This window comes from Trachemys scripta, chromosome 11, assembly GCF_013100865.1.
Source record: "Trachemys scripta elegans isolate TJP31775 chromosome 11, CAS_Tse_1.0, whole genome shotgun sequence".
Classification (NCBI taxonomy): Eukaryota; Metazoa; Chordata; order Testudines; family Emydidae; genus Trachemys; species Trachemys scripta.
Genome location: NC_048308.1, coordinates 23,806,400 through 23,833,639, shown reverse-complemented (window position 1 = coordinate 23,833,639; position 27,240 = coordinate 23,806,400). Strand labels below are relative to the sequence as shown.

General features: G+C 40.0%; 1 protein-coding gene across 8 annotated transcripts in view; it reads left to right on the top strand.

The window, feature by feature from the left end:
• Window positions 1-26,369, top strand: part of ORC4 (origin recognition complex subunit 4) — a 55,428-nt gene extending 29,059 nt beyond the window's left edge. For 4 of the 8 annotated variants that reach the window (XM_034785174.1, XM_034785172.1, XM_034785167.1 and 1 more), the window contains 8 exons: window positions 5,822-5,870; window positions 7,565-7,716; window positions 10,342-10,515; window positions 15,090-15,176; window positions 20,515-20,623; window positions 23,405-23,500; window positions 23,578-23,645; window positions 24,469-26,076. In XM_034785174.1, coding sequence (XP_034641065.1) covers window positions 5,822-5,870; window positions 7,565-7,716; window positions 10,342-10,515; window positions 15,090-15,176; window positions 20,515-20,623; window positions 23,405-23,500; window positions 23,578-23,645; window positions 24,469-24,675 — 942 coding nt within the window. In that variant the 3' untranslated portion in view covers window positions 24,676-26,076. Of the gene's footprint in view, window positions 1-5,821; window positions 5,871-7,564; window positions 7,717-10,341; window positions 10,516-15,089; window positions 15,177-20,514; window positions 20,624-23,404; window positions 23,501-23,577; window positions 23,646-24,468; window positions 26,077-26,120 lie in introns of those variants that run through there. The other 4 variants (XM_034785170.1, XM_034785168.1, XM_034785169.1 and 1 more) reach the window with 2 other exon arrangements.
• The last annotated feature ends 871 nt before the right edge of the window (window positions 26,370-27,240 follow it).

Sequence of the window (27,240 nt, the reverse complement as noted above, 5' to 3'; positions counted from 1 at the left end):
TTAAACCAAAGATCTCCCTTCAGAAAAACCACCACACCAGATAAGTAACTTTTTCCAGCCATTGACCAGACTAAAATGAATGGGTTTGGGCCTTACTGCAAAACTCTGATGGACTGACTCACTCGTCTCATAATTGTCTTTTCAAAATTTATCAATAGTATTCAAGATCATTTATATGAGATTTATGGAATTAGAAGGACAATGTTAACCTGTTAAAGTATTTCCTAAGCCTCTGTCTGTCTTGACAGTAAAAAATACCAGACAGCATTTATGAATGTATGCTCAGTGTCACCATACCTGTTCACAGCTGAGAGTGCCAGTTTCAGCTCAGACTGACAAACTGGGTTGACACTCCCACACTGATGGTTTATTCTATAATCCAGATTTAACCAAACCAGCAACAAATGTGTGCTTCTGGATCACTGAACCAGCTTAATATAGAGCCACAGGGAGTCCCCTTAGACCTTCCAGCCTATATTACCATCCAGACAAACTGGACTTCTGTGGTGAAAGGTTATTAAAACCAAAAATCACCACACATTAGGTTCTTCCAGCCCCAGGGGGCCAGTCACATACCCAGGTGAATAGATGTTCAGGACCTTACACAAAAAATGATAGTTTATCAAGTAATGGCTACAGCAACTAAAGATCTATTAACTAAGAAAACAAATGAGTTATTAAAAGGTTAAAACTTAGCTAGGTGGACACTTTAAGGCAAAACACATTACAGTTGGATTAGTATATAGTTCAGATTGTTTGCAGGAATGTTAAGTTTGCTAGTTTTTTCTATAGGTCTCTCTGGGTTGCCCAAATAACTTTGGGGACCTCAGTCCTTTTTTGTTCAAAATTTCCCTGGTCAGAACTCCCAGCCCAGAGATGGGGTAGAAAAGAGGTGGCTAATGTGGGCATTTCTCAGACCTACAACATGTTTGAGTTAGACACAGAGCAAAATTTCATAACTCTATACATCCTATAGATATACACATTGTAACAAGATAATAGTATTCAGCAGGTTATAACTTTTTCCAATGATATCTCACAAGGCATACTTTATACAAGATTTATCACAACTTTAACAGTGGTGACCATATTAGTGTAGATGGTCACCTTCCCCTTTAGACCGTATTACACTCAATATATAGTAACTTTTATGCAGTTAACTTGTTTTTCTGAAAAAAATCTTTTTAATCAGAAATTTTAACTATTTCCATCACAAAATAATGAAAAGACAGTCTTAAAACCTCTAACTAGATGAGGCGTGGAGTTGAGAATTGATAGTTCCAAATGTATTGCCACTAACAGACTGGAGCTCTGGATAATATCAGCTACAATATTTATTTACAAATAAAGGATTGATCAATAACTTACTAAGAATTTTAAATTTGTTGACCAACTAGCAATATTTTTAGCAGTATTAATCTGAAGCATGTTAAACTGTAGTTTACTACTTTCTAGTAAGCTTGGCTTTAAATTCTGAATTGGATGATGACAGTGGGTTTGAGGTCTGCCAGGTGCCTTACAGAGGAGAAAAAAGCCCCTTATCTTCTGACCTTAAGGGAGACAAGATAGTGTGGTAGATTCCTGGCTTTTGACCTAGTATTTGTGGGGTCTCAAAACGGTTAAAACTTAGCTAGGTGGGCACTTTAAAATGTCCAGCCCTTTGATCAATACAATCTCAGTCTTGCAGTCTCCTGCAGTCTCAACTTCTCTGCCCATGAATCCACATTATTGTGTCCCAGAAAGGACAAGTGACAGAGTTCCAACAAATCTTTGTCCTTTGCTAGTCACAAACATTCTTACAGGTTGGTTTCCCCAAGGTTCATTAGCATACTTGCTTTGTGCTTAAGCCCAGTTACTATAACTTGTTTCTTTCTTCATTTTTAGAAGTTCCCCTGTTCCTTGCCCATAGCCTAGATTGTGTCTATTAGATGAGTTCCTCTGGAAGTATTGGCCCTTAAGGGTATATCTACACTGCAGTTGGTTATGTCTTCCAGCAAAAAGGCAAACAGTAGCTCGACCCAAGCTAGCATGCTAAAAACCACAATATAGATATAGCTGCACAGGTGGTGGCTTGGGCTATCCACATGTGTACAGACCCAGGGGTTTGGGCGGGCTTCTACTTGAGTGGCAAGCCTGAGCTTGCCATCTGTGCAGTAATAACCACACTATTTTTAGTGCACTAGTTTGAGCAGAGCTAGCATGTGTCTGTCTACCTCTACTGGGAAGCATCCTCTCAGCTGCTGCATAGACATACTCTAAGCACTTTCATCTTGTGTAGATATTCAGCTGAATGCATTTTGTTTACACAGGAAAGCCATTTTTCCTAATACATTAGAATATCAGAGCAATGTAAATTGAACAATTGAAATAATGCCTCAAATTGTAGACTGCAGCTATCTTCCTTCAGTCAGTGATGCTCTTGCTTTCTGAGCTGCTCTGGTGGCCTGTTCAGTGTGTGTGCTCCAAGGTCTGTCTTCTAGTATATAATGACAGAAGATCAGTCAGAGGATCATCTCACTATCCCTCCTGATGGGCCACTTGAGATTGGCAAGGCTGCATACTTAATCATGTGCCACTATAATTCCCAAGGATGGAAATCCAATTTATATGGTGGGAAGTAAGGTAAGAGGTTGGGAATCCATAAAGGGCTCCAGCCTTGGAAATGTTCTCCCCCTTAATCAGTTTTAAAGCCCATAAGTTTCTTCTCTCGGGTGACTAGGGATGGGGGGGCAGGGAGGGGGAGAGGCAGTAAGTAAACAAGTTAAGATTATTTGTTAGAGAACTTTTTCCAAATATGTGAGCTTGTTGTTGGGCTATATTGCCTTTAGGAAACCCTTCTTAATTTGTCTGTTTCTTGCTCTGACACTAGTATCCTTACTAGTGAGTGAGTATCTTAACCTAAATGATCTATGAATCTCAGAAAAAAGAATTCCCCTCCCCGCCCCAACACAAGGCAGTTTTCGTGACAGGAGTAATATATAGTGGGAAGAGCCCAAAGCAAAAGTATTTAATGTTAGCACACACAGCAATTGCAACATTGCCCGTCTTTCTTTTTCCACTTACTTGAAATAAAACACCATTATATCAAGTTCTACAACTGCACCTACCAGGAAGCAGGAGGCAAAAAGACCTCAGTCATTAACTCAACCTAAGGACTTGTTCAACCCTCCTTCCTAATTTTTTCTTTGCCTCCTCAGCAGGGACACTACAGCTTTAGCCTCTCCACTGTACTTCTAGTCCGTTTTTGTTCCCTGCATAATAAGTAAAAACAATTAGTGCAAAAGGACTGGACAAGAGAACGAGAGAAATAAAATCCCATTCTTCATCCACATTGGAGGGAAAAGACCATTAATACACCAGCCTTGGGCTAAGAAACCATCCAATCCCTCCCCCTACACATGGCAATTTACTCCCTTCTAGGATTGCTCCCACCCTCCTCCTATACACCTTCCCCGTGACTTGCATTAACTTAACCCTGTTGATTTAACCTGTAACTAAATGGAAGAGACCTTCTTTTCTTGTTATAGTCTTGTCCTTGTGCTAAGTTGTGTTTTTTTTTTTTTTTTTTTTTTTTAGTTCTCACCCATATTCGTTTCACTGGATTACTCCTAAGTTAATTCTGTGTCAAAAAATTAAAAATTCTGCACACAATATTTTAAAATTCTGCAAAATCCTGCATGTTTATCTGTCAAAATAACACTATATAATCATGCCAATTTCAATTTATTTTGGTAGTTTATTTTAAAATACCTGTCAGCAACTATGTCTGTAACAATACAGACAAAAAATTTTTCCCCAGGAGTAAAGGGTTAAAGAAACCCCTCCAACACGGTTCCTGTTTCTCTACCCCCTTCTCTCCCCAGCCCAGACACCCTACCTCCTTCCCCCCCCCTCCCCCCCAAGCCCAGCAGGCCCCTAATGGTGTCCAGCAGCTCTGCAGCCCATTTCTTGTGGGGGGGGGGAATTCTACACAGAAAATTAATTTCTGTGCAAATTCTGCATTGCACAGTGGGTGCCAATTCCTCCAGGAGTAACTGGACATTCCACCTGAACGCTGCTGCCATAATCTGTTTTCTACCCCTTCACAATTTTGTGCCCTGGAAGAAAGAAAGGGGGTGAGGGAAGGGGAGGGGTGGCAATGGGATAGAGCACCTTTTCCAGCAATTCATCTCTTTGACTATATTTTGGAAAGTATTATGTTCCTGCAGCCCCTGTGGTACAACTGATTTGAAAACTGCATGCCAAACGTGCACGTGTTGCTAATTAAGTAAAATCTACTTAGGTCAAGGAATTTATAATTTTAATATTTTATGTATGTAGTATGAGGAGGAAGAGACAAAGGAAAACTGCTTAGTATGTAGAACCTCAGAGTTATGAACACCAGAGTTACGAACTGACCAGTCAACCACACATCTCTTTCCGAACTGGAAGTACACAATCAGGCAGTAGCGGAGATAGGAAGGGGGGGGGGGAAGCAAATATAGTAAACACATTGTTTAGTGTTAAACAAACTACTGAAAAAAACAAAGCAGCATTTTTCTTTTGCATAGTAAAGTTTCAAAGCTGTATTAAGTCAATCTTCAGTTATAAACTTTTGAAAGAACAACCATAACGTTTTGTTCAGTGATACAAACATTTCCATTACAAACGACTTTCATTCCTGAGGTGTTTGTAACTGTGAGGTTCTGCTGCAAGTTGGTTTATTGTAATTTTCTTTCTCTCTATCCTACTTCACTTCATTCTTGCATCTTTCTGTTGGGGTAAATCTTTTCAGCTTTCATGCAGTAAAAGGTGGATGGAACTAGTCCTTATGAAGGAACGACAGTTGTTAGGTTTTTTGTCTCCTGCTTAGAAGAAGATGGCTATACAACATGTAATGTTGTAAGCAGTTATTCCTTATTACATAGAACTTAAAAGATAGCTTCATTTCAAAACAGTTTTTAAAAGATTAACTTTCTTGTAGTCTGAACTTATGAAATTTTCTGTTTTTAAGGGTAACCTTGGAAATCTACCATGTACTTTTGAAAGACATGATCAGAATTCAGAATGCATTTGATAAATTAGAGAAGTGTGAAATCAACCAGATGAAATTCAGTAATGACAAGTGCAAAGTACTACACGTTGGAAGGAAAAATCAAATGGGGAATAACTGGCTAGGCAGTAGTATTGCAAAAAAGGATCTGGGGGAGAATAGTGGATCACACATTTTGAACATGAGTCAATGTGATAGTTGTAAAAAAGGCTAATGTTCTGGGGTGTATTAACAAAAGTATCAGATGTAAGATACAGGACACAGTTGTTCTTCTCTACTTGGCACTGGTGAGGCCTCAGCTGGAGTATTGTTTGGGGCACCACATTTAAAGATGTGGATAAATTGGAGAGTAACAAAAAGGACAGAAGGCTTAGAAAACATGACCTATGAGGAAAGTTTTTTTTAAAAAACAAAACTCTGCATGTTTAGTCTTGGGGGAGGGGGGCGGCTTGGACAGCCTTGAACTGTGTAAAATGTTGTTAGAAAGATGGGTGATAGATTTGTTTCCCATGTCCACTGAAGGCAAACCAAGACAAAATGGGCTTAATCTGCAGCAAGGGAGATTTAGCCTAAATATTCGTGCTTTCTAACTATAAGGATAGTTCTATTCTGGAATAGATTACCAAGGGACCCCTCATTGGAGATTTTTAAGAACAAATTAGACAGCCACCTGTTACAGTTGGGTCTAGTTATACTTGATTCTGCCTCAGCACAAGGGAATGGACTAAATTACCTTTGTGGTCCTTCCTATCCTACATTGATATAGTTTTATGACTTCCTTTCCTTTAGGGCAGTTTTGCTGAAAACCTTGCATTTCTTCTTGACGCTTTAAAGAAAGGTAAATATTTTGTATAAGACTTTAAACCCCAGGTGAGTTTTAACAAACTTTCACCCTAATGCTGTAGAGAAATCAAAGATTACCTCACACTGTAGATCAGTGGTCTCCAACCTTTTTATGTCCAAGATCACTTTTTGAATCTAAAGGCAACCCAGGATCTACCCTACCCCTTCCCCAAAGCCCTGCCTTGCTCACTCCATTCCCCCCACTCTGTCACTTGCTCTCCCCCACCCTCACTCCCTTTCACCAGGTTGGGGTTCAGGAGGGGGTGCAGGCTTTGAGCTGGAGCTGAGGGGTTTGCAGTGTGGGAGGGGGCTCTGGGCTGAGGTTGGGGTGCAGGAGTGGGTGAGGGGTGCAAGCTCTAGGAGGGAGTTTGGGTGCAGGAGGAGACTCTGAGCTGGGGCAGAGTGTTGGGTGTGGGCTCTGGGAGGGGGTTAGGGCAGGGGGTTGGGCTACAGGAGGGGGTACAGGCTGCTGGCTCTAGGAGAGGGTTAGGGCTGGGGTTTGGGGTGCTGGTTCTGGGAGGGGGGTCAGGGTGGGGCTTGGGGTGTAGGAGTGGGAATGGGGTGCTGGCTCCAGGAGGGGATTAGGATGCAGGCTCCTGCCGGGCAACACTTAGCCTCGCTGCGCTTACTGCCAACTGGGAGCCACCGGAGGTAAGACAGGCTTCCTGCCTACCCGACCCCACACCGCTCCCGGAAGGGGCCAGTGTGCTCTGTGTGTTGTCCCTCTCTGCAAGCACTGTCCCCACAGCTCTCCCAACCAATCGGGGCTATGGGGGCGGTGCTCACAGGCAGAAGCTGTGCGCAGAGGGAGAACCCGTGGGGCCGGGGTAGGCAGGGAGTGTGCCTTAGCAGCAGCCACACTGCACCACCGGAGATCACTATCAACTGGGAGATGCTCTAGGATCGACTAGTCGATTGCAATCAATGGGTTGGTGACTACTGCTCTAGACCATAGTACAAGGCACTTCCGCGTGAGAATGAACCTTGGTTGCAAAATCAATAGCACGAACAGTACTGTGGTCATATTAAGCATTGTGATATTTGAATCAAATACTTAAGCTTAATTTACAGGAGCAGCACTAAAGACTTCTTCCTACTATTTATTGAATGGCTAATAATGGCAGGTTTAAAAAAAAAAATCTGGAAATAGTATTAAACTGTTTCCTGTTGGTTTTTAACAGTTACTGTTATTTTTATTTATTTATTTTTGGTCTCCTTCACACCGCCTTGCCCCTCCCCCCAACAGAATGCAGTCAGATTTTGCAGGTTTTATTGTTCATCCTACCAAAGCAGATATTTGCTATGCATTCAGGTGGATGTCTGTGTAGATTTTTGCAATGCTGTTATCAGTCTGCCCATGGTGAGAATTGATATAGCCTTTTAAAATATTAAAATGATAAATGGGTGTCTTAACTGTCTGTCATTTTCACTTTGGTTTTTATTTGCAACCAAAAAATATCTTGACAAGCTAATTTAACCTCCGCAGTACTTTCAGCTAAATAATCCTCAATAATCCTGGTGTGTAGCAAATATATGTGAGATGGGGGGGGCCTTATGAATTAGCAAAGATTTTATAAACAGGTTAAAAACTTGAGGGGGCACTAGAACAAAAGTGCTGCAATGGTAAGAAGTCTAATAGTCATGTACTTACCAGTTCACTAATACTGACTGTTTTAATGCCTGTCTTAGGTGACCGAGATAGCAGTTGTCCAGTGCTGTTTATACTGGATGAATTTGACCTCTTTGTTCATCACAAGAACCAGACATTACTGTATAACCTTTTTGATATATCCCAGTCAGCACAGACTCCAGTAACGGTTATTGGACTTACATGCAGACAAGTAAGAAGTTTGGGTTTTTTGTTTTATAGAGCTTATGTTGCTGACATCTGTAATGTTTCATATGCTTTTCATATTTTAATAAGACTCATGCCTTAAGGAGACAATTCTGCTAATTTTGGAAACTTCTCCCCCTTACCTAGTGTTATATTGGCTTACTTTAAAAATTGATTCCAGTACAGATACAAAATAAGTGACACGAAATGCTACATATTCAGAGCAAATGGGAACAGAAGTAGGAAAACAGGTTACTGGAGCATATTCCTTTCTTACTAAGAAAATGAAGGAGGTTCTTTCAGATTTAATAGGAAGCAAATTTTTCCTGTATCTTGGAATAATCCATATCTGTCTTAAAGATTAAGCATCTCACCAAAACATGTACCAAAAGTTATAAAAAGAGAAGGACAACACAATAAGCTATTAAAGCTAATGCCATAGAAACAATGTCAATGCTATGTCAATTTCTCCTATGTCTTAACCAGACTGTACTTCAGGAGGAAAAGCAGTGGTCACCCCACTTAATGTGTGTGTTGCCTATGTCTAGACTTAAAGACGGAATTGAGGACAGGGTCATCTTCAGGGTATAGTAACCAACTTATCACTGGTGTCCCCCACAAAAAAGATTTAGAATAAGCACTAGAAATGACCTCAAACCACATTGACACCGTCAAAGAAGAATGCCCTTTCATTTCAGATAATTAAAGAAAAACTATATATAAACTTCAACACTCTTAAGACATAGGGGAACACAGGATAACGATAAGCATTACCCAGTGTTACATTTTTGTTTTGATAGTTGTTTTATAATATAAAGAACTACTAAAAAGTAAGACAAACTAAATTTTGCGGGGATTACATACAGTATGTGGCCACAAACTCAATAGTAGTAATTGTCAGCTGTCAATCTTCAGGCTTTCCTCGTTATGTAATTAGGCTTTTGGGATCTCTGCTTTTTTTGTTCCCTGTTAGCTTCAATTTTACTACTTAAAAATGGTTACATTCCTGAGACGAGGGTAAACTTGGACTTCTTTTACTACTTTGCAGGAGCCATGTTAATCCATTTCTCATTAGTTTTCCATCTAAAATAATATCAGGATTAACATTGTTACCTATCTTTTGTTCTAGAGGGTGCTAGTCTCTTTCTTTCCTTGTTCACTAATGAGCAAGTGTAGTTTGATCCAAGTTTCTACTCTATCTTTCTACCACACTATGAAATATGACAAACGCTTTTTAAAAAGCAAACCTTTTTCACCAATAACTGCTGCTATAACACTGCCATACTAACAAAAGAGACTTCTGATCTAGACTAATTTTGGGAAGGGGCGGGGAGTAGAGTAAAATCTTTCAGGCTTTTCTTGCATTCACTTTGTAAACTATACAGCAGTCTTGCATTGTCATTAAACACTAAGTCTCTGAATTCCTACAATACAGTATGTCTTCATGGAATACAAACTACATGTGTATTTAAAAAGCTGGTTAAACAACTATTCAATCAAACACTCATGTGATCATAACATTAACAATCTAGAAAAATATTAAAGGTTTTAATTTTTTTTTCAATGCTCTTAAAGCAACAGTTAAAGATGACTAGGTCACAAGAAAAGGAAGGGGAGACTGTCTCAAAAAACAGTGGGCCTGCAATAGAACAAGTTTAGGGTGCTTCTGATTTTTGTTTTGAGGCACTGTCTAATGGGCACGTTAATATTAGACCTATTAATGTACAGAATCTCTTCGGTTATAAAGGTTACTGTTTCCAGAGTCCATTACACTTTCCATCAGTGACTTATCTTAATTGGATTCAGGAGCAACATCTGTTTAAAATCAGCCTTTTTATAAAAATCTTCCATCTCTTTTAGAGTCTCATTAGATTTCATGGGAATTGGAGGCCGATATACAGTGGGTCATCAGATTGTGTCCAAAAGATTGTGTTTTTTGTCCTATTACTACTGTACTTTTAATTTGTTTTGATTTCATTCTCTTTCGGGAGATGATTTCATGCATTTTTAACCAAGCCTAAACCTTCCTGATTTCAGGGAAAGTAAAAAGACTGGAAACAAAGTAATCCTTCTCTGACTCAAATGTCACTGTAATAGGGAAGCAGTATTAAATTTTTCTTTTAATAGACAAATGCCAATTTTCTCTTATTTGTTACCTCTCTAGAGAAAAATCAGATTATTCTTCCAGCTCAAAAGCAGCCTAATATTTGTGTGGTACATGAGAATTATTCTTCTAAAAGAGGAATGTTGGCTCTTGGAAATTTTTCTGGCCAGATCAGGTTCAGTCTTCCAAAAGACGTGTGAAATGACAGCCGCCAACCTACACATGTTTATGGCCCTGGTACAGTGGCTGAAGTATCTTGAATACAACCCAAAGTAATTGAAATATTTACTTAATCTATGGAAAAATTACTGTGTATCCCAGCCACTAATTACTGTGACTTACGTAAATAGCTTGTAGTTGGGGATTTAAAAGGAACATTGTCAATTATATTACAAATTAGCAAGTTTGTTACTAATCATGCTTTATATTATTCAAACAAAATGTTGTTAATCCAGTTTTTTTATTTATGCTGTTTGTACTTTCATCTTAGACTGTTTCACTGAATATCTCCATTTTTGTTTTTACAAGGATATTCTGGAACTCCTGGAAAAGAGAGTGAAGTCAAGGTTCTCCCACCGACAGATATATTTGATGAATTCATTTGATTTTAAACAATATCTTAGAATATTTAAAGAACAGTTATATCTACCTGCAGAGTTTCTATACAAGCCTTTCATACAGAAATGGAATAAGAATGTTCAGGTAACTTGAAACAAAGGTGGTAATAATGAAGTAATTAACTTGTCTCATTGAAGTGTTTTGAAAAGGTTAAAATTTATAAATTTACTAAATTGCTGTGGTTTAAAATAGTGTTTTTTTGTCTTTACCATCCTGTTTGTTTTTGGTGTTCAGTATTTAAGAAAGAAATAAAATGTGAAATAGCATATGTTTTCTCTTTTTGCTTCAAAGTTAAGACCTCTCTAGTTTTTAGAAAGTCAGATTATAACTGTTTGTATTATCATAGCTCCTAGTTAACCCTGTCCCCATTGTGCTAGGCATTGTCAAATAGAACAATATTGGTCAGCAGACCAGTGGCTGAGCCCACTTTCAAGTAATTTTATTAATCTGAGTAAAGGATGATATGATGCATCATGTGAATAGTGAATCATGTGCCATCTGAAATAATGCTGAGCAGGTAGTGCTTGAATTTAAGTTCCCTTGAGAGGGAATGAAGTTTATACTGATCATGTGTCCCAGAGAGACTGTACATATAATATAGCTTGTATTGTGAATTAAACCTTGAACTTTGTTTAATAAGCTGGTTGTTAACATGTGTATATCTCTAGCTGTATTTCAACATCTGTGATCTGAAACTGACAGATCTAACACAGCCCAAGGCAATTAGGTACTGAGCAACACGTGGATGGGAAAACAAATTTGGGAACTGTAATGGTGCTAGTGACTTTATAGCACTTTGAACTATTGAGTCAGAATGCCCCAGAATAGCATTAGAACCACAGGGTGATTTGTGCTGTCTTTCAAAAGAAACTTAGAAGTCCTGTTTTTCTGGCCATTAAAGAACCCCTGGCACTTTGTATGAAGAACAGATATTAAATTAATAAAGTTTAAGGCCAGATCTAATCACTAGATGGCCTATAATTTTCACATGGTCAGGCTAGACTATTACATTTCACCCAGTTACCCCTGTATCAAGTTCAATTATTTTGTTTGTGTCTTTTCTGAAAATATGCTTTAAACAATCTTCATTTGAAGACACTGATAGAGAATCTACCTCTTGTCCTGATATCTTTTAGGAAAAGTGCCTTATTTCTAATTTGAATTTCTCTGGCTTCAGCCACTGGATCTTGTTATGCTCTTCTTGGCTACATTACAAAGCCCTTTAGTACCTGGTTTTAGCCCCTTCTTCTGGGCATTTTTGGCATCTGTTATGGGATCGATTAAATATGCTTGATATCGCCTCTTATTGTGGTGGACAGGCCATCCAAAGAAGTGGGTATTCACCCACGAAAGCTCATGCTCCTATACGTCTGTTAGTCTATAAGGTGCCAGAGGATTCTTTGTTGCTTTTACAGATCCAGACTAACACGGCTACCCCTTTGATATTGTGGTCATGTTTCTTTGCCCTTAAAAGTCTCAGTTCCATCCCAAAGATGGCTGCATTGCAGTAGTGGATAAAATTATTCCAGTATAAGCAACTTGCAGGGTTTATTAACACACACTTTTGGATTCTTTGGGGGTGAATGGTGCTCTAAAATATTAAAGACAAGGTGAATGAGGTAATCTTTTATTGGACCAACTTCTATTGGTGAGAGAAACAAGCTTTCACATGTACACAGCTGTTCTTCAGGTCTGGAAAGGTACTAAGTGTCACAGCTAAATAAGAGGCAGAACACATTGTTTAGCATAAGTAGTTAACACACATTTCAAGGTGAAGATGCCTGTTACATCTCGGGGAAGGGGGGGAGGAGAGGAGAAAGGGACCTGTAGGGGGGTGTTACTGGGTTATAGATGGTTGTTTATAAGCCATAAATCCAGTGTCTATTCAGTCTGGTTTTTACTGTTTAGTAAAGTTATGAATTTAAGATCCCATGCTCATCTTTGGAAAGGGTGCAGATTTCCTTTAAAGATGAGGATTGATAAGTCAGAGTTGCTTTGTGAAAAGCATTCACCCATAGGTTATATGGTGTCCTGTCTTGTCTTTGTTTTTTTCAGGAATCATCAAACTACAACCCATATGCAATGGGGACACAATCCTGAAATAAATCTTTCCTAAAACCCCTCTTTTGGCCTTCAAACAACCCTCCAACCTCTTCCTTACCAGAAGCAAGCTTCCCACAGTAGAGTAACAGATCCTGCCTAAAAGGAAGGGGGTGGGGGAGGGGGAGGAGCAGGTGGAAGGTCTGTGGCTCCTTACAGCTGCCTGTGCGGCTCTTACCCCAGCCCAGCTCCAGCTTCCAGTCTGGCCTCGTGGTGGGACTGAAGAGCAGCAGCTGGACCATGGTAAAAGCCACCCAGACAGCTGTGGGGAGGCAGGGACACTGCCAGGGGGCTGTTCTTGGGGGGGCGCTCCCCAACCCTGGGCAGAGGGTGGGTCCATAGCTCCCCACAGCTGCTTAGGCTCCCCAGGCCACTCTTACCCAGGCCAGGCTCCAGCTTCTAGCTTGGCTGGGGTGCAGGGCCTCAGAGGAAAGAGGGGGGGCAAGGAGCCAGGCCTGGGCAAAAAGTGGACAGGCCATGCCTATCCATTTTCAAAGTGACAGGGCCATGGCCCCTCCATTCTGGTGCCCCATCCCACAGATCAGGACACACTAACTCAAAGCAGCCCCAGATTCTGCCACAACAGATGCAAAACCTGCTGACCTATCTCCACTATTACAATGATCAACACCCTCCACAACATACCTTTCAAGGTTCATGGGTCCTACAAATGCCTATCGTATGTGGGGTACCTCATCCAGTGCACTAAATGCTCCCACAACAACTATGTGGGTGAAACCAATCGCTATGCTCTTGAATGAACTGTTGTAGGGGAAAAACAAAAACCCCACATCACCTGTGGGTGAACACTTTTCATAAAGCAATCACTCAGTATCTGACCTATCAGTCCTCTTAGAATCATAGAAGAAGATTAGGGTTGAAAGACCTCAGGAGGTCATCTAGTCCAACCCCCCTGCTCAAAGCAGGACCAACTCCTACTAAATCATCCCAGCCAGGGCTTTGTCAAGCCGGGCCTTAAAAACCACTAAGAATGGAGATTCCACCACCTCCCTAGGTAACCCATTCCAATGCTTCACCACCCTCTTAGTGAAATAGGTTTTTTTCTAATATCCAACCTAGACCTCCCCCACTGCAACTTGAGACCATTACTACTTCTGTCATCTGCCACCACTGAGAACATCCTAGTGCCATCCTCTTTGGAACCCCCCACCCCCTCCATTAACAGGGGTGTTAATAGACCACTTAGCCTTGAATGGTCCCTTGAAATGTGTTAACTACTTTATGCTAAACAATGTTCCACTTTTCCCAGACCTGAAGAAGAGCTCCATGTAAGCTCAAAGGCTTGTCTTTCTCCAGTAGAAGTTGGTCAATAAAAAAATATTACCTCACCCACCTTGTCTCTCTATTATCCTGGGACCAACACTGCTACAACACTGTATATTTTAGATTGTGTTGCAATTTTTTTAAAATGATGACTGCTTGAAAAGCTGGTCAAAACATTGCAGCATGGTATCAAATAGTCATGGCAACTTCTCAGGTTAGGTTTACTTTATTTTTGGATTCAGGTACAAAAGAGTTGGCTGAGGGAGAATTTGTTAGTTGGAGTTTATACTTAACAGACTTGAAATATAACTACTCTACAAAAATGTTGATCTAACTTATATTGGCATACAGCCACCACGGTTATTAAATTGCTTGTGTGCTCACACTTGACTCCTTGTATCAGTTGTATTGTCAGTGTGGGGCATTATGGGATGGCTCCTGAAAAAAGTAAGTCAACCTAAGCAAGGCAATAGCTACACTGACAGTATGTTGAATACATCAACCATGACTCTGTGCCACTCAAGGCGGTGTTAAATTGGTGTAGAGGCACCTGGGAGCCAAATTTAAGTGAAGACACTTCCACAGCTACTTCGACACAAGACAGCTTATGTTGACATAAACATATAGTGTAGACCAGGCCTAAGTAAGATCTCAGGAGAGGGAGTGGCATTTGATGATCCATTTGAAGAGTCAATAGTATGGAAATACAATGGAGTATTTCTTATTTAAAGAGACTATAAACTTGTCTGCTGAGAGGCTGATATACAAAGTGTTGGCCAGAGGAGGTAGCTTACTCTGAAAAGGCAAGCTGAATTGCTTTGTGTACAGCTAGTTAAATGATTAAGAATTATATGTGGTTTTAAAACCATTAAAATATGGCTACAAATGAGAAAATCCATGAATTTCTTTCACTAAATTTTTTCAATAGGTGTGTGTGTATATATAAACTGGAAGTTTTACAATGATCACCGTATGTATTTCAGAGCTGGAAGAGGATTCAACATGTTTAGTATTACTGCCTAGTTTAATACCAAATGGACTGTAATTTCACTCTTTTCAAGTTATACTTCTGGAAATCTTCTCTACAAGAGCTTAGCCTGTCTTTCCCCCTGAAAGAAAAATTTCAGTGTTTTTTTCAGAATTTTGTTCTGATTCCACAATAAATATTAATACTGATTAATAAAAATGATCTGGTTAGCTGACCAAGAATTTTCCAGTTGGATAAGAACCAGTGCATTAATTTTACCAGTGTATCTTAAAAATTCCATTTTTAGTCTCTTTCAGAAGACAGAACAGTGCAAGATGTGCTACGAAATCATTTCCACTGCAGCAAAGACCTGCGATCACTTCACATGCTATTGGTATGTTACATATTGATATGTTTCTAAAAGTTAAATCTCATGAAATTGCTAATACAGTAGCCTGTGAGCTATAATTTTTCATACAAGTTTAATTGAGCTTTACATGAAACATCTTATTGGATAGGATTTTTCAAATGTGATTAGCAGGCCTATTTTGATCTCTAAGTAGATTTGAAGGTGTTTTGGTTTCCTGGTCTCCCTCAACATCCAGTGCTTTCTGCTTGGGCTTATCTGGGGCCATTCAGGTGGCTTTGTATCTTTTTGTGACGTGGCCTTCAGCCATCCTGGCTTCTCCTGCCAGATGCGTGGGTTTCCCTGGTGAGCTGTCACAACATCTGGCTTCCTAATTATCAAGTAGAGAGAGGAACATAAACCAAATTGGCAGAGCTGCCCTCTAAGCAGCTTTTTGGGAAGAATCTGGCCAAAGCTCAAATATCCATTGACCAACTCCTCTTAGTGTTCTCAAAGTTTTCAGAGGGGAGGGGCTTACACCAGTCCTCCTCTTGGAAGCAGTCTTGTTCCATGGCAGTCCAGGAGTCCTTCACACTTTTTGAAGAAGATTCCCTACAGCCAGAACTCCTTTTGGCATTGCTGAACGCTTCCCTCAAGCAGCCCAAATAAAGCCTTGCTGGCCACCACCCTACCCCTTTTTCAGTCATCTCGTTAGAATAGTGGTGGGCAACCTCTGGCCCGCAGGCCACATGCGGCCAGTCAGGGTAATCCAGTGGCGGGCCACGAGCCACTGTTTACATCAACGATCCACAGGCATGGCCACCCGCAGCACCCAGTGACTGCAGTTCACTGTTCCCGGCCAATGGGAGCTACGAAAAGCAGCGGCCAGCATGTCCCTGTGGCCTGCGCGGCTTCCCAGAGTTGCCATTGGCCAGGAACGGCAAACCATCGCCACTGAGAGCTGCACGGGGCTGTGCCTGTGGAGGGTCAAGGAAACACGGTCTTGCAGCCCACCAGTGATTACCCTGATGGGGTGCAGACTCGCAACCCCACCTCCCCACTGCATTAGAAGGTCAATTCAGATCTTTCTCTTAGGCCTGGAATTATGAATCTTCACTACCTGTACACAAGAAGTGATTAGTTTAGGATATGCCACAGTTCCTTCCTGGATATCCTCCTGCCCATCAGATCTGGAATGTAGAGGTAGAGAGCTGAGAACTTCTGAACAAAAAGGCCATCTGTCTTGTCACTTACCCTACACCTCCACTTCCTGACCAGAGACGAGGGATTTTACTCCTGATATTCCATCGTCTACTAATGCACAGGTTTTCTTGTTCACTTTGAAACTCAACTACTTGGTGTGCTGTAGAAAATTCTGAATTGGAACCACCCCTCTTGTCTATTCTTCAAGCCATCTCACCTTGCAACTTCCTTTGCTTTGTGCACCTGTAGGATCTGCACTTTTCTTCACCCTCATGCTAACACATTGGCAATACCAACACTTTACGATGTAACCAGAACTTCCACTTCTGCCCCTCCCTTTGGTCTTGCCTCTGACTTGTGGGTTTTCTGTAAAATCCTTAACCTTCATAACCAACTTGAATGAGGAAAAGTATTCACATTTTATCTCTACCAGAATGTGATTGAAACCTCAATCTTCTCTCTAGTCCATGAACAGTTTCGCTCTTACAGACCACAGACACCTCTTCTGCAGGGAATTCCTATCTACTTTCAGCCTTGGTAACCAAATATCAAGGTATGACATTAGAATCTTTCCTTACCTGTGTCAGCCACACTTTTCAGCAGATAAATCACTCTGTTCTGAATAGATTTGGCACACTGGGTCAGACTCTGCTTATGCCCCTGCAGAACTTTATTTTCCAGAGATGGTACACATGCTTACCTGAGGAACACTGTGCATATCCCAACCAGAAATCCTTTCTGTGTTACTCTTCCCTTTGGATGCCAGGTAGCTAAGTTTCTCTGCATTATACATGCCACCATCCTATCAGGCTGGAGAGTTCACTTTAGCAGTTTGTCAGCCCAATAAACTTGCCCTCCTCATATCCAAATCTCCAAGTGCTATTTGCTTAGCCATATTGAGTTTGGAACCACTTTTGAACAACAGTTTTATGGTCTGGTTTGCTGTGTCAACAGGTGAGGGTAGACGGCGCAGATTTCACTACAGGAACTTAACCCAACTGCCTTGGGAAAAGATCCTTTCTCAGGGGATAGGAACAGAGAATTGAGCTACTGCCTCCCTGGTATCTAGCCTAAGAACAATTAAACAGGACCATGCTGAGAATTTCTCTGCATCTATTGCTTCTGAGTGTCCAACACCATGAGCTCTGGATACAGTCCTCTATTGATATTCCCCTGGAAATTTGACCCGTTATCCTGAGGCCAAAGCATCTTCTGCAGCTTGGAACATCTAGCTTTTGAGGTCTGGGGCCTAAGTGGTTTCCACTCCAAGAGGAAAGGCTTCTGTGAAGAAATAACTAACTGCCTCTGAGATGGAAGCTGTCCTCATATCATAACTTTACCTGGTTCTAGAATACCTTTACCAGTTAGTCAAAATAAAAATGCTGAGGTGCCGGATTGTTCTCTCTAGCATGTCCTGAATGTCTTGTTTGGCTTGGGAAAGGACTGAAGGTGAGCCCTGAGTTTACTCTTTGACAATAGGAGGAGGTTGGAATACAGATTTTGGCTGATAGTCTCATTACAGCACCCCAAGCACAGCCCAGTTTCCCCTTAATGGGACTTTCCCTTAATTTTGAATGTAGTTGTCTGCCATTTGAACCTGTAGGAGAAGTATCCCTGAGGTTGCTTTCTCTCAGGTTAGTTAATTGCTGACTTCAGTGCAAAGAATCAGAGGTGACCTTGCTAGTTATCTTTCTACCTTAAATTTTTTCCTGTATCAGCACACTTTTACTTACCCCTGCAGTTTGTTACTTAAGTTTAATTCAGAAATTATTTTACTTAATTATGTCAAGAACCTTTCAATTCCTTCAGTGGAATTTATATTTCCTTAATGTGGAATGGGCCCTGAAGTTTTGTCTTGCTCACTCAGTAATTCAGAAAAGTTGAGTACTTCAAGAACGGTAAAGCTGTTTAAGGCTACAGTAAATGACTGAATTTGGGATTGTAGCCTAGATGTCTAACCCTGTTGGTGAAACTTAACCAACTGCAGGTTAGTCAGGTTTTACCAAGACCCATTCCCTCATGACCACCTCAGGAGTTTGGAGGACTTAAGTATCCACCAGCTGCAAGGCAGTCGTGGGGCTGTCTCTGTATGCCTTCATCTGTGATTATTTACTAAATTGATATAGCAGAATTGCAGTGCAGTCATTCAATGCTCCAAACTCCACTCTAGATAAGCCCTTCTCTATAGATATACTGCTCACTAATTCCACTGGTATAAATGTAGGATAAGTGAAAAGGTCTCACAACACTTTTGGTATAGTTACCTTATAGCCTTCTTTCTAGTCTACATGTTTCCCATTTCACTTTAAGGTTGTCATCTGTGAAGTCTTGGCTGTTTCTCACTCTGATTTTTCTCTAACTCAGTCCTTCAACTGGCAAGAAAGAGGCACTGATGCCTGTATACCTTGAATGAATGATAGTTCTGGTTCCTTCTTCCTGCCACTGAATATAGTGGCTACCAGAGAGGATAGGAGCAAAGGACTGACACAGTTGTCGGTGTTATCTTTGCTTAGAGCACCATGCTCTAGTCTTGCACTGGGACAAAACCTGAAAGATATGGGATTGGATAACATTAAGTACAATATTCTTGATTATCACTTAACTGAATAGGTTAGAAACCAGGCATTCCTTCATATGGATCCACAGTGGGAGACTGCAATAAAACCCATAGCTCACGCAACAGGACAGAACTGCAAGTGTGTATTATTATAATTTTAAAAAGTAAATCTCTACTATGGCTGAGATTTAATCTCCTGTTTAACGTGCCTGTTTCCTCCCTCCACCATCTTAATTCTTTAAATCTTCTGCATATTAAAATTGGTTTCTGTTCCATTGAAGAATATTGCTTGGCTGTGTGTTTAAGAGTAAGTTATCAGCAACTTTCTTAAATACTTGCCTTGTGAATTTCTATAAAATAGCAGTGAAGGTAAATCTGACTGCCGCCATGCACCATGCCTATCAGTAAGTACATCTACTGTCATTCTGAAATCAAAACAAATGTACAGTGGGGGTATGGGATACCAGTTTGGTCTGAAACAAATTAATTTCTATTTGCATTGTATTCTTACTGGCTCAAATATCCTCTTAATGTTACTTTTCTATGGCTGGTAACTGAAGCCTATCAGTTTAGTGTATTCTGAATTTTCTAAAATTAGTGTTATGTGTTCTATACTACGTTCTAAAAATTCTGGGATGTCTTCTAAACTGACAAGTGGGTTCTGCCCACAAAAACATTAAATATAAACTGTAATATAACTTTTGTATCTTGCGGGGTAGATATAAACTTATTGGGGAACCTTGTCTCTGTGCTCCACAGGATCAGCTAACTTTAATTTTCTATAAGTGCATTGGGCAAGTTGCTCCCCCCAATATACAAAAGTAGTATCCTGAAATGTTCATAGTAGCTTTCTCTTAGTAGAATAGGGTATGTCTACACTGGAAACTTCAAAGCGCTGCTGTGGGAACGCTCCCGCAGCAGCGCTTTGAAGTGCGAGTGTGGTTGCGCGTGAGCACTGGGAGACCTGTCTCCCTGGTAATCCACCTCCATGAGGAGATTGGCTCTTGGCGCTTGGAGCCTGTCTACACTAGTGCTTTAAAGCACTGAGACTTGCTGCACTGGCTACACTAGTGCTTTAAAGCACTGAGACTTGCTGCACTGGGGGGGGGGGGGGGGGTGTTTTTTTTTTTTTTTTCCCCGCTCCCACCAACTAGAGTGGGATAAAATGTAAGTGGAGACAAGCCCGTAGTCACTTGAAGGTCAAGCAAAAGCTAATTCATTAGGAGTATCACTTAAGGCCAGTTCTTCTTTGAAATTTGTGTTTCAACCATTCATTGTATCAATTTTTGAGCCATTAGTGTCTTATTGTCTTGTTGCATTTGGAATCTAAATGTGGCTCGGCTGTACTGTTACCCACATCTAAGGTTTTTCTTCTTCCAGTCTCGTTTTCAGAACAAATAACTCAAGCTGAGTCAGTTGTATTAATGAACTGTCCTAGCAGTAACTGCCAGATTATTAGCTGCCTTTAGTGGTGTAACTTCCATGGTAAAATAATGCATATATCAACTTTATTTATAAATGTTTCCAATTGATTACTCTAGGAAGCATATCTACTTTCACATACGACTGTCATGAGTATGGAATGTAATCAATATTTCAATAAAATACTTCTTACTTTATTTTCAGATGCTTGCTTTAAGTAGCATAACAATATCTCACCCATTTATGACTGGATCAGATCTTCTTGAAGCAAGCAAATTGTGCAGAATGGACTCAAAAGCAAACATTGTACATGGTAAAGTCCAGTATTTTACTTTAATAATTTGTGAATATAGAAGCCCTGAAGGTGCTAAGTTCCCATCACCATAAGTTTCCCCTCTTGCACTGGACAAATACTGTTCAGGAAACAGTGTCGTCTTCCTCACAAGTCCGTCGTCTCCCCCCCTCCCATCCCCCCACCCCCGGCAGCTGAACTAAAGTGAACATCTCTGCTCCTAGGTAGGCTTCCCCCCCACTACTTTCCCATTACATCCTGTTCCTTACTTTTGAAACAATGAAGTGTCTTTGGTCCTGTAGTCTAAGTGTTGGTTGATATAATAAGTACTCCATGCTTTCATACCAGATCTTCACTCCTGGTCTCTGGATATGAGTGAACTTTTACAGTTGGGGGTTTGTTTTTTTTAAATGAGAATGTAGGTCTTGTCAAAAGTGCTGTAGTTAGGGTACTTCTGTCTGTGCCCTAATCTACAGAAAAAAAAAAAAAAAAAAAAGTATGGACAATGGAAGGCTCCTTGCCCTGATCATCTGCCTTCCCTCATGGCTGGAGAAGGAAGTAATGTTCTCTGTAAAAGGAGCCAGGTTAGTGTTGGGTGGTAACCCTTGAGGCAGAGGAGCACTTTCCTAGACCATAAGTTGCAATTCTGTTTTAGCACTCACTGTCAGATCAGTAGGGAAGAGTTAGATGGCTTGAGGTGTAGTGCCATTAGTATATTGATGATATGAAGTTCTCTCTCCCTTTCTTTAGACACTGGAAGAGTATTTACTAGACTGAACAAAATGGGTTTAAATGAATGAGCTGGTTGAGGCTTCCTTTAAATAAAACAGCTGCTAGTGCTACACTAAAGAATCAACTTGAACTGAGAGTTGGTTCCTGTCCTTTGGGCTGCGGGGACAGGGCAGCAACAGGGCATGTGCTGAACTTTTGCTACCAAAGTTGGTGACCTAAGTCTCTTTGGATCCTCAACTGTTTCTGTATGTTCAGTATCTCAAAGTGCTTCTCTGTTGCGGGCACTGTAACAATCTATAGCTTGGACACCTCCATTGGATTATTGCAGTGAGCTCTTCTTAAAGATATACCTAAGTACTACTCAAAACTACAGCCACAGCAGAATGCAGTTGCTCCTATATTTCCCTGCATTTCATAAATGGTGCATATTACAGATGTGCTTCTGGAACTGCACTGCCTTGTTTCTGATACAATTCAAGTCACTGATTGATCTAAAATGCACAAACTTTAGGTCCTGGATATCCAAAAGATTGACTTTCTCTATGCTTTTACCTAAGTCGAGGAATACTTTAGCTAAAAATACCTTGGCCATAGCTCTAGAATTCACTTGTCCCTAGTGGCCTGACACTCTAGGTTTTGTGTGTGTTGGTTTTTTAAACTTTCAGGGAGCACACTGTAATGCTCATTTATTTGGCATATGGGTGAGAAGTTCCTTTTTTTAATATGCTTGTTTGTTTAGTGGTCTGACAAGGAAAGATACATGTTTATATAAACCCAAAATTGTTGGCCGTGGCTTACCTTCGGAGACTTCCATAAGAGATACTACTAGTGGTGATAGTTTTTAATACAGATACCTGTTTATAAGAAGGTGAACTGCAAATATCAAATATCAATCAGAAGTTACCTTGTTTTTAAGGAGATGGGCTGAACTAGCCCAGAAAATGTTCAAATGGTAAGTTGAGAAAAATGTCCCAATGTAAAATTATTACTAAGGTAAAAGTAGAGGGACAAAGTGAGTAAGGTAATGTCTTTTATTGGACCAGTGTGTTGGTGAGAAGGTTTTGAGCCACACAGTGCTGTTCTTCAGCTCCGTAAAGCTTGTCTCACTAACAGACATTGGTCCAATAAAAGAGAGACAAGGTGGGTGAGAAGGTCTAATATGCTGGGACTGCTGTGGCCACAACTATGACACATTTACCTTGGTGTATATAGTAATTCACTAATGTAATTAGGAGGCGGTGATATGCTTATCAAAGGAATGATTAAGAAATTGTCGAATGGGCAAGTTAAGTTGACATTTATCTTCCCTAGGGCTTTAAGATTGAAGGCCTCTTGTTTGGTATCTTAAAAAGCTTTTCCTAAACTTCCTGAGCTATTAAAGCATTACAACAGGCATCCAGGGCCAGCTGATTTGTCTGCCTTTCAGAAGAATTAGAATTTAACTCCTATAGCACTACATTCGATAGCATACAAGTCTGAGGCCTTGTCTACACTGCCACTTGCAGCACTGAAATTTTCTTTGCTCACGGGTGTGAAAAAACACAGCCCTGAGCAATGCAAGTTTCAGTACTGTAAAGTGGCAACGTAGATAGCAGCTACCAGCGCTATGTCCCTTGCGGAGATGGTTTTATTACAGTGCTGGAGCTGCAACTACACAGTCCATGTAAAAGCATTGCTGTGGCAGTGCTTTGTCAGCTGTATAGACCTACCCTTAGTTTCACTGGGGCAAAAGTGATGAGAGGTTTTTTTCTCTCCCCAAACTTGTATGAAGCTGACTATATCAAGTAATCAGAATCAAAACAAAACTTGAAGCAACAGCAAAAAAAGGCAAGTCAATTTATTTTTAAATACCTATTTTATTCACATTTTAACAAGAAAGCAGGAAGTTTAATCTAGTCAGTTTGCACAGCTCTTGTTCAATCCTGAAATTTATATAACAATTTTGAATTGTTGATGTGCTTCTTAATATCAAAGTAATACTATATTGTAAATATGCCTGTATTTTTAATATGCCTAGAAACATGCATATATATGTGAAAGTTCTCACTATCTTCCTTTTTCTCCATATAGGTTTGTCTGTGCTGGAAATCTGCCTAATTATAGCTATGAAACATTTAAATGATGTTTATGAAGGAGAGCCATTTAATTTTCAAATGGTCTATAATGGTGAGATGAAAGTATCAACTTTAAAAATCTCTAAATATCACTTTTCTGTTACTCAAGTAATGTTTTCCTTGGTACAGAATTTCAGAAGTTCATACAACGGAAAGCACATTCGCTGTACAACTTTGAGAAACCTGTTGTTATGAAGGTAAACCCTTAGTTTGTTTCCTTGCATACCTAAATACTGATCTGTACATGGGGTATAGTTTCCTAGGAGCTACTTTTAAAAATGTTTATCTGTTCCATAGCTAAAGATCTAAGGGATTTTGCTATATGAAGTGATGGGATAGCTCAGTGGTTTGAGCATTGACCTGCTAAACCAGGGTTGTGAGTTCAATCCTTGAGGGGGCCATAAATCTGTCTGGAGATTGGTCCTACTTTGAGCAGGGGGTTGGACTAGATGACCTCCTGAGATCCCTTACAACCCTGATATTCTATAATGAAAAGATCAGACAGTCTCTTGTAGTAATCACACACTTGTGTAGTACTTGTACTGCCATCTGCTGTATGGGTGTTGTATCTCACTATCCATAGTTAAATATAAAGGCAAAATTTTAGGGGTGCTAATATCTGACTTATTGAAACAGAAGCATTACATACTTACCAAAGTGGACTTTTTTAAGGAGTTTAATAGCTGAACACAAGCACCTGTTGCCATTTATCAATGAATAAGTTTAGTATTGACCATTTAGACAGTCATTTATTTTAGTCAATGGAAATAATTAAATGTTTCACTTGATATAGAACCTTTTATTCAGAGACCATATTCTGGTTCCTGTCAGACTTCTAAAGCGTTGCCTTTTTGTGGCATGTAGGGTTTTTTTGCTGCTCCCAAATTACTCTGATACAAGGGTAGTATTTAGTCCTGAATCAGTCACAGGTTTAAGTTCCAATATTTCTCAAACCAACAGGACTCAAAGTAGCTTAATATCAGTAAAGAGCTGAAACTCCCTTTTCTGTCTTGAACTAAGGTGTACTGGTCTGTCAGTGAGTCTTCTTCATACCTGCATCTTTTGGACATAAAACTAGACCTATCACTCACTAGCAGAAAAGGGTGTGGTCCAGCCCCTGAAGACCCTGTCAGTTTGTCTGTTTTGGCAGATCCGGACCTCTCTGCTACCAGAGCAGGGGGGCGGGGGGGAAAAAAGCTGCCACTCCTCACTTCAACCCCTGAATGAGTTATTTTCTCTCTGGCCCTTCTTTAGAGTTGTATGAGACTCCAGCCTTTCATCTTCAGTTTCTAGTCCCCCTGCTCACCTTCACAAAAATACAGCATGGGGGATAAACTGATTTCTTTTGACCCCCAAATTCTCAAACTGAATTGGCCTTCAAGTGTGGCCACACCCCTTTGTGCCAGTGACAGACAGGTATGGCTGTGCCTGGAAAAGTGCAAGTTGCCTGAAGAGCCCTCATAACAGATCTGTGGACCATAGTCCTTGGGAGGAAAGTAGTATATGTAAGTACGAATTTTTTCCTCTTCCATAAGGGTGCAGCCCTTGACTGAACTGTTTTTTATATATTCATTACCTCTGGGGAATGAAAAGATGATTAAGTTTATTTGCTCCAAGACTGTACTGTTAGTCTCACCTTATTAAGGGAGCCTGGCTTTATAGGTTTAAAAATAACTACTCAGATTTCTGAAATTCTTGTAAGTTGTGGTGGGTGAATTACTTGTGGGATAACCTTCACAACTGATTCATCCATTTGCTGCTACTCTTGGGGGAAATAACTGCCCCAAACTGAAAGGCGTCTCTACCACCCATGTAGTCTATATCAGATGATAAATCTAGCTATTGCCATTCAAGTTCCAGAAATCAAACAAGTCGTGAAATGCAGAGTTCAATTTATAAGCGTAGTATCTCCTTCCTTACTGAGTTATGCAAAAAATCCTCTAGAAATAATTTGTATTAAGTTTAATGGTACATTATATGCCTTTAAACTATCTGGTTTATTAATCTTTAATACTGTAAATTCTATCAATCTGGCTTGGGTTGTTTTAAGTTTGAGATATAAAATTTAATGAAATTCAAATGTGTATAATTTAAATGCTACTCATGGCCTAGAGTTCAAGATAGACCACCCTTTTCACTTCTCCACTTCTAGATGAGCTCAAGCAACTGACCACTCACTATTTAATCTTACCTAAGCTTTGTCTTAGTTGATTTTTGTTCAGTTTAACCAAGTTCATAGCTACAAGTTACTAAATGATTCTCCAAAACATTGACAAAAGGCTATATATTCTGTACTTACTGTGAGGAAGTGCAAAAATGACACGTTCAAAACTAGTAAACCACTTTTTCAAGCTTGTATTGATCCTCTGGAGATCTGGAAAGCCAGTCAGGTTTGAACAAAATCCATTCAACCAGGGGAGTTGTGTATACAAAATTTGATGGGAACATATTGAACTTAGTGTATCCTGCTCAGACTTTTTGAAAAATCCCAGTTAGTATATCAAGCCCAGAAAACTTAAATGCCCTGGTTCTCGCAAAAACTGAATAACTGAAATGAGTATAAGCAACTGTATTTGTCTATAGTAGTTGATACTACTTCTGTAATGTGGGCTATTCATAATGGTTGTAGTCTGGGAAAAGTTTAACTCAGACCTGCTTGGTTTTTTGTTTAGGCTTTTGAACACTTGCTACAACTAGAGTTAATAAAACCACTAGAAGGACTGCCTGTGCGAGCTCAGAGAGAATACCTACTAATGAAGCTACTTTTGGACAATAATCAAATAATGGATGCTTTGCAGGTGTACCCAAACTGCCCAACAGATGTGAAACAGTGGGCAACATCCTCATTGAGTTGGTTGTGAACTTTCTGAAGCTTATAAAACCACATTGAAGTGAAATACAATAAATTGGTTTCAGCATAATTTCACTGGAATACAGAATCACACTTGAAGTTAGGGCATGTTTTTTTAAATATGGTATACTTTTCTGAAGTGTTGATATTGAAAATAAACATGAATGTGTTTACAATGCCTTGGTAATTAGTTCAGGGAATATAAACACCAGGCTCAGATTAAAACACTTTATTTCCAGTCTTTAATTAAAAACACTTCTCTATTCATTGCTGTAGTTCAGCTGGATTTAAGTTCTGTTCAGATGTTTGCCTAGCACTGAGCAAGAGTTTAGTTAAACTACAGGACCAACCCACCAGTTTTGACTCTCTCACGTTAATCCTCATTTTGAGTTGAATTAATTTTATTCAACTCAACTATTAAAGGGATTTAAAATATCAGCTCAACAATGTAAGAATGAGTGTACATCCTATTACTGTGATACTTGTGCCTAAGAGGGACAAATTGATAGAATTTCCCAGCTGTAAAAGGACTTTTCAGAGGGGATGGGAGGCTAGTAAGAACTGTTGTCTTCCTTTCCACTGGGATAGGGGGAGGGAAAAAAAAACTTTGGTTCCAGGGGGTTAGTGCTTGTATCCATCAGTTCAATTTTCACTAAGACTGCTGTCTATCTTCTACTGAAGCAAGCTGCTTAGTGGTGAGACAGTTAGTTGCTTCAACTATCAATCTACACTAGCTCCCATTAATTTTATGAGTGCATACCTAGTCACTATTATTACTTGTATCCTAATATTAAAAAAAAAAAAAGGATAGTGAAGTCTAGTTTCAAACTGAAATCTGTTAAGGTGATTCAGTATCAAACACCTGCTACTGCCAGAGATCTTATAGACCACCACAACATTTCAATTTAAAAACCCCACAGAAAGGATGGTAGTGGAAATAG